This window comes from Mytilus edulis, chromosome 6, assembly GCF_963676685.1.
Source record: "Mytilus edulis chromosome 6, xbMytEdul2.2, whole genome shotgun sequence".
NCBI classification, from domain to species: Eukaryota; Metazoa; Mollusca; class Bivalvia; order Mytilida; family Mytilidae; genus Mytilus; species Mytilus edulis.
This window is the reverse complement of record NC_092349.1, coordinates 18,095,879-18,107,962: the sequence shown is the minus strand read 5'-3', so window position 1 is coordinate 18,107,962 and position 12,084 is coordinate 18,095,879. Positions and strand designations below refer to the sequence as shown.

General features: G+C 33.1%; 1 protein-coding gene across 1 annotated transcript; it reads right to left on the bottom strand.

Moving 5' to 3' along the window:
• Positions 1 to 2,198: 2,198 nt before the first annotated feature.
• LOC139527272 (uncharacterized) lies at positions 2,199 to 5,483 on the bottom strand. Its single transcript, XM_071322619.1, has 4 exons — positions 5,355 to 5,483; positions 4,651 to 4,843; positions 3,908 to 4,286; positions 2,199 to 2,823 (listed from the first exon to the last, which is right to left on the bottom strand). The coding sequence occupies exons 1-4, from the start codon at positions 5,419 to 5,421 to the stop codon at positions 2,233 to 2,235; spliced, it is 1,230 nt and encodes a 409-aa protein (XP_071178720.1). The 5' UTR covers positions 5,422 to 5,483; the 3' UTR covers positions 2,199 to 2,232.
• Positions 5,484 to 12,084: the final 6,601 nt, after the last annotated feature.

The window sequence follows — 12,084 nt, the reverse complement described above, 5'->3', positions numbered from 1 at the left end:
CAAATACAGTTAAGTCGGCTTCATATCTCGACTTACATCTAAAAATTGACAATGAGGGTCGGTTGAAAACAAAACTTTACGACAAAAGAGATGATTTCAGCTTTCCAATTGTGAACTTTCCATTTCTAAGTAGCAACATTCCAACAGCACCTGCATACGGGGTATATATCTCCCAATTGATACGATATTCCCGTGCTTGCATTTCCTATCATGATTTTCTTGATAGAGGGTTGCTGCTCACAAGGAAGCTATTAAACCAAGAGTTCCAAATGGTGCAGTTAAAATCATCTCTTCGTAAATTTTACGGACGCCATCACGAGTTGGTTGACCGTTATGGGATAACCGTTTCACAAATGATATCGGATATGTTCCTTACGTCGTAACTACAATCCCCTTCCCTTTCATGAATGTGACCTACCGAATTAGACCATTTACCGGATTTGTTATCACATAAGCAACACGACGGGTGCCGTATGTGGAGCAGGATCTGCTTACCCTTCCGGAGCACTTGAGATCACTCCTAGTTTTTTGGTGGGGTTCGTGTTGTTTATTCTTTAGTTTTCTATGTTGTGTTGTGTGTGCTGTTGTTTGTTTGTCTTTTTCATTTTGTAGCCATGACGTTGTCAGTTTGTTTTAGATTTATGAGTTTGACTGTCCCTTTGGTATATTTTGTCCCTCTTTTAAAGTAGTATAAACATCACTTTACGCCTCATCAATATACCAGTATCTAGCTGGAGTGTCTCTCTTGCTAAGCATGATGTGTTATGTTACTTCATGTAATATAATGTATAATTGATATCAAAATTCCATCGAATAAAATGTAAGAATGATAGTGTACAAATTTGTATGAGGGTATTCAATCCTTTTATTTTTAAATCATTAGTTGTCATGTAAAGAAGGGTTACTATACATATATTACACGAGAGAAGAAAAAAATGAAAAGCGATAATCAAACTAGAAAGTCAAAATACGAACAAAGAATGCCATGGCAAAAACAACACGAAAACCTGAAAAGAAACAAATCAATGATATACCAGCCGTGCGAGGGATGTAGATCCAGTGAAGGTCGTTAAATAATGCCATCATCAGGTACCAGTATTTAGTAAGATAGTCTCTCTTTTTACAGACCATGTTTAAAGCTAAGTATAGACATTGATTTACAAACATTTTTTTCATCTGAAAATCTTTGAATCATGTCAGGAAATAAAGTTTAAGAAGTAAAGTATAATAATATGATGTAAAAGACTTTACTCATAACAAATACAAAAAAACGTTAGTGCTACTTGAAGTACACAAAATAACAGTCCAGACTTTCTCACTAACACTGTTGGTGTTAATTTGTTTCCATTCTCGCATATTGTTATGCGGTTGTTAAGGACTTGTTAGAAACTTTTAATAGCTGTGGTAAGATTACTGAACATTGTTTGTATCAATGTTGAAACTTAAAAGATCATTTCACGCAAGTTTTTCTATGTGCAACAATTGTTTAAAAAATATAATTATCTAAAAAAATAAACAAGTGTTGCATTATTTAGCCCTGTAGTCAGTCCTTCATTACGGACTTGATTTCTAACAAAACTTTCTTAAAATTTCGGTTTAATGAAAGTCTGTTTATGTCATATAGCTGTTCCGGTTCTTATACATTATTTACTTTTCTACTTTGACCCCTCACACTGATGTGCAAGTTCACTAAGATGACATCACCCTGAGATGTTGTAATGCAGATGACGTGATCAAATTGATTGTCTCGATACGAAAAAAAATGGCAACCATACCTCATATCCATTTTTCTATCAAAGGTATCAAGGTTCATTATTCTAACATAAAGGGTAGACCAACAAGTACTTTGTTTCGTTTTGTGATTCCTATGATATGAAATAGTCAGTTTTGGATTTTTTCCCTCTTGTCCGAAGCTATATCGAGTCTGATTTACATCACGATCGTAAGACTATAATTGATGGCATATGGTTATGTAGTCTGATGTTTTTTTCTGTTCTCCCCTCTTTTTAGAATTGTTTTTACGTTTTAACTGTTGACTTTATCATGTTTATTTGGACCTTCTGCTATAATTTTAGACACTGTGTTTTTGTTTTGTCTTCTCTCAAGGCTTTTACGAAATCATTATAACTTGTGGACCTTTTGCTATAATTGCCTTATATCTTGTTTAATTGAAATTAATAGTAAATTAACAAGTAATGTTCACTGAACGCTTTATTGTACTCCGGATTAATTTTATTTTGGAACAGCCGTCATAATCTTATGCAAACAACTAGTGACGTCATTTAAGGTTCCGACACAGAAGTAAGTTCTGTAAACATACTGACGAACCCCTGTACCATGAGGTCTCTTATAGAAAACGATATTGAATTTTGAGGTTGCACCAGCGAAATTTGAACCTTTGAATAAATGGCTATCGTAATTTTCATGTATATCTGTATCCTGTCTTTGTGGGGTATACGCTCCAAGTGCGTAGTTGTGGTCTGGAGTCGATAAGATAAATGGTAAATGTTTATTATGGTAATTTTCAGCAAGCCTTGTAGCTGGATTGAACGTGAATTGTTTGGTAAACTCATAGGTCATATAGACTGCAGGTGCTTCCATCTGAATCAACAAGTCGTCTTGAGGCCAGTTTCCGCCTATCGTAAAATTTGATACAAATTCAAAACAATTATTAATGCCATGTGTTCCTATTGTAATCTTCTTGTGGAAAGGATAGTCGTATGTTGTATGGTAGCCCTGGTGTGCTGGACACCATTGTCCATAATGACAATCATGTTGTGTTCCTGATGAAGGTTTGACTGGTTTCCAAAAAGCTGGATAAACCTGTCAAAAGATTACAGGGATTCACTATTATTCGTTGAAATAGCAATTTTCGTGGATATCATAGGTACAAGTGAACGAAGAAATGAAATGTTAATCGAAAAGCAAGTATTTAATAGGCGTGTATGCAGACTTTGGCAAATCCACGAAAATAAATATCTACGAACGTGTAAGTTTTCCTTAATCCACGAAAACTAATACCCACGAACAAAAATGAATCCACTGTATGTATCAGATATATGTTCGAACTTTGTACGAAATGGTAAATTTACGTACATATTAGTTTGAGGTGATTGTCAGCAGCAGATACAAGAAGATTAGTATTTTAAGAAGTAGTAATAATAGTAGTACTAGACGATATAGTAGCAGAAGTAGTAGTATAAATATAAACGAAGATGAGGTATGATTGCCAATGAGACAACTCTCTACATGAGACCAAATGACACATAAATTAAGAAATATAGGGCACAATTCGGCCTTCTACATTGCGCAAAGCCCAAACCGCATGTTTAACTATCACATGGATCGAGCTACTTTGCCACAGAAAATTCTAATCATTCAAATACTTGTATTGCACGACAGGTCTTCAGGTGTCTGTCAAAAGTAAGGAATATGCACATGAATTGTCTAACTTATTTCACAACTGCTCTTTTTTTCTTTTTATGATTGTGATAATTTGGAGAAGAATATCGTTCAGCGTGTATGTTTTAGTTATTTACAACTCGTGCAACCTTCTCTTGGATTGTATTGTTAATTGTTACAATCGAAATGTCATTTGTTTATTTTTGTTATATATTAAAAAGATAATGAATAGGTTTAGAACGTATACAATGTACTTCTTGTCTTGTGTTTTCAATTATGTTTTGACAATCACATCTCAAAATTATAATTCCCTTCTTTTAACAAAATGCTATACAAAAGAAAATATAAGTTTTGAAAGAGAAAACGTATTTTTACTAAAATATAGAAAAATATTTAAAACAATTTTAAATTATAACAATAAATAATTCATATATTTAGGACTTATTGGCCTTGAGATTACCGTTTATGATATGTTAAGATATGTTGACACCCCATATTAACTTACTAAGCTTTCCATAACATTTTCATGAACATGGACCCAATCTATATGAGTGTGGGTTGTTGAGAGTGTGTGATCACAAAGACCACCAGCTTCCGTCGGGTTGTAACACTCGGTGTATTTGTTGGTGTTACATGCCATCTGCATTTGACGCCCATGATCCCGAGAGTTGATAAATTCCTTGTTGTTCCATGTAAGACTGTCGACCGCCCCTCCTGTTCGAGTCGAAGAACCGATATAGATACCATGGTTTAATGCCGTCCAACGGCCTCCGAAATGATGACTAGTTGATAAACCTAACCGATGTTCAGAATTGTGAAACGTCAGATAATGTTGAATGGCGGCTCTATAATTATTTCCAAAAGCTTTTTGGAGATCGGGATACCTAAGAAAAATTGAGGCAACGTTTCATTAGAAGAAAATTATGTGCTAGCCATATCTTATGATCACATGACTAAGAATTTGTCTCTTTCCTTTTTAAACAAAGACAGTTTATTGTTTGTTTTTGTTTATTTAGCAATGCTTATATCTCTAAAATAAATCAAGCGAATCGCGTCTGTCTGTTTACATCTAAATGTTGATGGGGAAGTCCGATTCTTTCAAATATGATGTGAATAATGAAATTAAGTCAAAATCAGATTCAGTAAACGATATATACTGACAGCAATAATCAAATAAAACTGAACTAGCTTTATTTAAGGAAGATGCATTATATTTAGGGAGTCTCAGAATAATCTGTTACATTATACCTTGCAATATACTCTTTTGAATGAAACTGTCCTGATCCTTGCCACCCAGCATCTATACCATGCGTAAGCCAGTGTTGTTTCACAGCTTCTGGTGAATTTACAGAATGTGTGATCACTTGATGGTAGTAGTTAGAATAGAAAACAGGGTCAAAAACCTCAGGAGATGCTAAGTCTACAGGTACGCTATGAGTTTCTGAAAAAAAATATGGAATAAAATTGTGATCCACAAGTCTTATACGTACTAATGAAACAGATTTTAACATGTGAAAGAGTTTGAGTTCAACATAATCATTTACATTATTCTTTTTTATCGAATCAGAAAATAATTTAATCCTATGTATTTCTATGTAATTTGTTTGACTTCCTTGGAAAAAAGGTTAAAACGTCTGTCTCAAAGTGCATCTGACACATACAAAATAGGCTGTTGTTAATGAGGTTGCTCCATTGAAAACCGAGGCAGCAAATTTTACGACCGTATTCCAACCGGATGTTGCTGAGTATATATGCATCCCATACAGCAGAACCAATTCCCCAACTTGAATAGCGAGGGTTGTACTCCCTGAAAAGGAGAAGAAGTCCTGTGATCATATATCTCTACCAGGTTGACCTTCGTAGTGGCTAGTACCAAAAGAGGCTTATTTTTTTTGAAAGTCAGTTATCCTTATATTTTTCTTTTGATAATGTTATGTTAATTGGTTACGTACCGGACATATACAGGACTATCCAAATACCGAAAACCTGCATACATCGCATTAGTTTCAATATCGTCATTTCAGTACAAAAGTTACATCATATACTGGTCTTAAAGTATGGATAAGTATGTCACTGATAAGAGTTGGCCAGACGATATATAATGTATGTTCTAGTAAGATTGTATAGCGGTATACTTTTGTTGCCTTTATTGTGCACGATATGAACTTTAACGATGAAACATGCAACTCTACTGAAAAGGCTAATTAGGTTTCATCTAATTTGTGTTGATAATTAATTCTTTTAAAGTTGCAGAGGATAATGTCTAATCATGGTTGATGAGCCTGTTATATGTCTGTTAATGAAATGTAAATCCATGACCATTTCTATCATCATTGGTATTCGTAATAAAAATCTTTCTCTGAAGTTTTTCAGAGATTAGGTATCTTAACTTCTGATTATATTTTCTTTATCGAAGAAACAAGTAATAATCTCGAACTGAGAATTATATTTTTTAGAAAAATAATATCGTCAATTAACTGTTTATTTTGTTTTCGATTGATTAAAGAGTGCAGTTGTTGATGATGTGGCAGTTCGGTTGATTACTTGTTTGATTGCATGGTGTTTAATTCCACTTTTAGCACCTCACTGTTGTGCTTTTTCGTGGATTTTAGTGTTTCATTGATGAAGGAAGCCGGAGTGCCTATCTGTTTGGAGTATGTGTTTGCATACTTGTTGGAAGTACGTTCTGAACTCCAAAAAATGTACTGCAATGAAATAAATTAGCATGATATTTGCATTGTTTAAACGGTTCAATTGTTAATGCATTGAAATATAGTATACCGATAATAGGTTAAGATTTAATTATTCTGATATGATTTGCATATCTATAAGTTCTTGCATTGGAGGATCAATTAGATGTTTTCTGTTGGTTTACACTTCGATGAACTATGTTTCCTAAAACGAAAGTTAAGATGGCGGCAAACTCCTAAGTAATGACCTGTCAATTGTGCATTTGGAAGTAGCCATAACGCAAAAAATAATTTTAAAAATCGTGAATATTTGCTTAAGAATTTAAGTATTAAAAACGTTTTTTCTAGAGGTTATAGGTGTGTTATATAACACAAAAATACCAACTCTGAGGAAAATTCAAAACGAAAAGTCACTTCTCAAATGGCAAAATCGGAAGCTCAAACACATCGAACGAACGGACAAAAACTGCCGTATTCCTGATTTGGTACAGAAAGTAGTCGTGTTTTTGCAAGCTCTCGTGATTAAAGGAAAAAGACATACATTCAAAACGCCACAAACTTGATAAATGGAAAATTATAAATACCATATATATTATTTACAAATTGCAAACAATTACAAAAAATCTGAAATAAATACATGTACTATGTCTATGTTATTTAAATTGATGAATAGAAAAGAATCTGAAGTATTGTTTGTTGTCAGTAAAAATCCTTTTATTTCGAGTATAAGAAATGATGTTTTTATTTCTAAAGCCATTCACGGCATGGATTGTAGAAAAAAAATAGAATATTCAACCTTTCCTAATGAACAGAAAGAATATAAAGAATATTTTTAGTAGCTTTAAATTGTTACTTTTTATAAGTATCAGTTCTTAAGTGCTTTCGTGAAGAGTCACACAGCGACATTAAGGTGGTTTTCCCGCAAAACCGAATAAAAAAGTAGTGCAAGAGTTATTTCCCCTATCTGGATCAAAATGCAGTATCATTTCAATTTCACTGGAATTAAATAAGTAGAAAAAACACTTTCGGGTTAAAAGTAGAACACCGTGATTAAGATTAGAATACGATGACACAAAATAATGTGGTCTTAAAAACTAAGACTAAATTTGTTTTCTATAAACTAATCAGCTTGTATGGATACACTATTGACAAAAATTTGATTAATAACATGAAATATTGAATGATATTCATAACTATTTTGTATTGTTACATAAATCTATTTGAATCTCGTTCTTAACTTATTGAAGTGGTAATTAATTGAATCATCTTTAAAAAAAATGTTCTTATACTTTACAAATATTTAGTGTCCTAGCTCCTTTTATAGGGTTCACAGTTGTTCATATTATATTTTAGAACATTTTCTTACAATATGTGAGAATAGATATCCAAATACGTTCATTGAGGTAATTTTTTTTATCTGATTAGATTAATTGAAATATATTTTATTTCTATAACTTTTTAAGTACTTAAAAAACAAGGCGAATCCCATATGATGAATTTTAAAAACAAATTAGAACATATTGAGCTAAAACTTCATACGAATCGTTTAATTGGTACAATATTTTTTGTTGTTGGTGAAATATAATTATGTTTTGGCGGTCATAGAGGGGCGTGATTTTGTTTTCATTCTTACAAATTCATCATAATGTGTACTGTTAAAAAAAATTATTGCTTTTAAATCATATCAAGTCGCTTACTGATTGATTTTAAATATGTCTCCCTTACACGATTTTTTAAGCATTTATGACAGCAGCTTCAGAAATGAATCGTAAAACAAAATGTATGGAAATAAACTCATCATAGATACCAGACTCATCAGTGACGATCGAATCAAAAAATGTTTAAAATAAAATATACAATAAATTAAGTTTTCAGGTTTTTCTTGTAAATCATCTTTTAATGAATTTGAGTGTTACCATAGGGAGCACGTGTTGTCATGTTTATTTCATTTTATTTGGACATTAAACTGCCTAACTGCCACATATATATATATATAATCATTGATGGCGATCCGATGGATACATCTGTTGTAGGGTTGTCACTGACTCAGACGTACTTATGAATATAATTATTTTCTGTGACTGTATCTTACATTAATTTGTAGGATCCTTTACTATAGATAATTCAGCTGATCTGTAACAATAACATCTTCATGCCTTATATATCATGTACTGTAGTACGCCGCTAGATTAAAACTGACGTGGAAAGGTAACACATGCCCACCGAAAGCTCTTTTTTTGAGAGCCCAGGTGGTCGTGTGGTCTAGCGGGACGGCTGCAGTGCAGGCGATTTGGTGTCACGATATCACAGTAGCATGGGTTCGAATCCCGGCGAGGGAAGAACCAAAAATTTGCGAAAGCAAATTTACAGATCTAACATTGTTGGGTTGATGTTTAGACGAGTTATATATATATATATATATATATATTGCAATCTACCCTGGTATCGTGCTTGAAACATCCACCGACATATAATAAACTTGCAAACACAAACTTTGATAAAAATAAAGATGACGAAGTTCTTTTGTATATGTGTCCTATGGAAGATATTAACTCAGATAACGAGTTAAATGCCTTCTATAATAGTACAGTAAAGTCATGACAAAATCGATAATGAATAAGTTTCTGAGATTCATTCCATGTTTTTATACTTTGTATGTGCTTTTTTTTAACAAAATACTTGCTTTGAAAATTTTCCCTTTAATCTTTATAATTACGTCAGATCTTTATTCATTTTGATGTAAGGAAGCTAATCAAAAGGAATGTAACATAATTATATATATAGAAGTTTACAACAGGTTTATTAGCTTAAATTCTATAATCTGACACGCTTCAATACATATGATTTCTGATGCTTTTTGTCCCAAGAAAGGGACAAAAGAGTAAAATACCGTATAAGTAAAAACATCCATATGAATAGAAGAAAACTTGTCAGAAATATAATTGACAGTAATACAACAACACAGAACCAAACAGACATCTAGAGGAAAACATATAGCCTTTAACAATACATCTCAATTTTTAAGATTGAAATTAATATTCTTGACTGATGAATGAGTTCATTTTTCAAATGGTCGACTTCGTTTTCAATTTTTTTTTAATAATTTATATAAAGGTATGGTAAACTGTGATAACCGCCTTTTATGGAACATTTTCACTAACATGGCAATAAGTTTAAATTCATTAGTTAATGATAAAAATGTGATTTTAAATGTGGTGTGTGTACCAGATGAACAGTTATAAGCACCAAACGTACATCAAAACATGTTTCTACTGTAATGTAACATTAAAAAGAAACAGCCATCCTACAAAATGAGTGAGTTTTTGCCACTAATGGTGGACGTTTCGTGTCTATGGGATCACTGCTCTATTATATAACACTAAAGCAAAATTGGTGTGGTTACCAGATGAATATTATTAGCAACCAACGTATATCAAAACATATTCCTACTATAATGTTACATTAAAGAGAATAAGCTGTCCTACTAAACCTCTGTAAATGTGCCACTACTGGTGGACGTTTAGTACACAAGGGATCACCGAGCTGGTGGACGTATCTGGTGGACGTGTTATCTGTAGGGAATCACCGATCTGATGGGCATGTTATCTGCATGTAATCACTGATCTGGTGGACGTGTTATTTGCAGGGGATCCCCGATCTGGTGGACGTGTAATCTGCAGAGGATCACGGATCTGGTGGGCATGTTATCTGCAGGGGATCACCAAACTAGTGGTTATGTTATCTGAAGGGGATAACTGCTCTGATGGCCATGCTATCTGTAGGGAATCACCGACCTAGTGGGCATGTCATATGCATGGCATCACCGATCTGGTGCACGTGTTATCTGCAGGGGATCACCGATCTGGTGCACGTGTTATCTGTAGGGAATCACCGGTATAGTGGGCATGTTATCTGCAGGGGATCACTGATTTGTTATTTAAGACAATTAAGTGAGAACATAATCGATGATGTAGCCTTTTTCTTTTCAGTCACTGTAGTTGTTCGTAAAATATTTCAAGCAGTCAAAACAGTAAGGATTTTAGACCCAAAGGTAAAGATTGCTTTAGCCAGAGTTGGGAACAAACTGTGCCCCTCTACTTGCCGACTTGTTTCTTTATTATTATGAGGCTGACTTCATGCAGGAACTTTTTAGGAAGAAAGATAAGAAGTTAGCAATATCCTTTTACTCTACTTTTCGCTATATAGATGATGTTCTTTCACTAAATAATTCAAAATTTGGTGACTATGTGGAACGCATTTATCCCATCGAACTAGAGATAAAAGATACTACAGATACAGTTAAGTCGGCCTCTTTCTTGACTTACATCTAGAAATTTACAATGTATTGTCTTGCATTTTTTCCTTCCTACATTTCTTCTTTTCACAAAGGGTTCAATAACAAAAAGATCAGTTGCAATATAAACATGTAAAACTGTTAAAATAAAAAAACAACAAAAAAACAAAAACAAAAAAATAAAATGATCCATAATCACATGTACACTTGTCAGACCGAATTTGACGAAATGTACAATAGCCTAGTTCAATACACTATTTGTCTTTTGCTCTTCTTTACTAACAGGTATTTATGAAATAAAACCTCATAATACTTCAGCATTTGAAAGCTATTTATGTGTGTAGATTATGTGTATTTAGACTAGATGTTTGGTTTCAGTACTGTTTGGTAGAAAATTTCAAATACACTCATGAAAATAATCCATAAGAAAACATTATCTGAATTGTTTCACATTTAAAACGTTTGGATGAAATATAAAGGGTTATGATCCACTCGATCCCGTTCTCTTCGCCCTTGGCAGATTAAGCCAACATTTGTGAAAAAAAGTTACGCCATCTATCGGAAGATTAAAATCACGCCCATTCCGAATACATTATTCTTGAACAATGGTCGCACTTGGACTCTTCAATTTGGAGGTAAAAGCACGTTAGCGTCTAGATTCTACACACTTGATTAAGCCGGAAACGAAAATATACGTCAACATTCATGCATTTGTGCATGAAACATACACAGGAACTTCTACTAATTGATTAAAAACATTGAAGCTGTCACTAAATATAGTCGTATGTTTATAGAATGTAAAGACTTGTTGCACAATAAACACGTGGCAATTGTTTACAAACACTTTCTACATTTACACGTGATCATGTTATAGGCGCTTTTTGATTTTGAGTTTCGACTGCAACCAATAAAAATCCTTACGTTGTGTCTCATAAATTTTATCTCAATCCACCAAGGGTGAAGAGAATGGGAGTGGATCGTAACCCTTGGCTAGCGAAGATGTCTTCCAAGATACTAATCTTGATTCGTTCAAATACAGTGGAAATGGTAATAATTCAGTAAATTAATTAAACATGTTAAATACAATTTCACCTTAATAGATAATTGTAAAATATAATGATACAAGTTTTAATGAAATCTTACATAGGTTTGCACAAAGAGTGAACACGTCCCAGTTGTATGTTCCTTGATCTGGTCAGGAACATATTTTTTGTATATAAGTTAAATTCCTTTTTTTATTGCTTATTTTTGTACACCGATGAAATGCAAACTGTTTTGAATGTTTTGAATTCTATTGAATGTTTATTTATAGACAGTGTAGACTTGTATTGTTATCTTCTTGTATTTTTGTATGACCACTCTCACTACTTAGTTGACCAGTCTGGTGTTACATAATGGGTATTGGAATCGATCAATATAGAATGAGAGTTGGTCTTTTTGTACATAACATATGTGGTAAAACAAATAATCTATTTTGTAATACGTATGAGGTGTATCTTTTCTACTTGTTGTATTTTTCAAAAGAAAAGGTTAACACTTTTAGAGTTATCACAATGATTTGGTTTTCTCTTGAATTGTCTGTTTTAAACAAATGCATAAAAAATTGTTCACATTTCGGTTTTATCGAAAACGATAGTCAATCGCATTGTTTAGGGGATAGAGATCAGTCTTCGGATAACGTTGTTCAAATTATAATTG

Excerpts from the sequence above, each read along its gene's own strand:
- LOC139527272 (XM_071322619.1), bottom strand. The coding sequence starts at position 5,421 with ATGACGATATTGAAACTAATGCGATGTATGCAGGTTTTCGGTATTTGG. Across the intron at positions 4,844-5,354 it reads GATAGTCCTGTATATGTCCG|AAACTCATAGCGTACCTGTA; the intron begins GTACGTAACCAA and ends ATTTTTTTTCAG. Across the intron at positions 4,287-4,650 it reads TCAAAAGAGTATATTGCAAG|GTATCCCGATCTCCAAAAAG; the intron begins GTATAATGTAAC and ends AATTTTTCTTAG.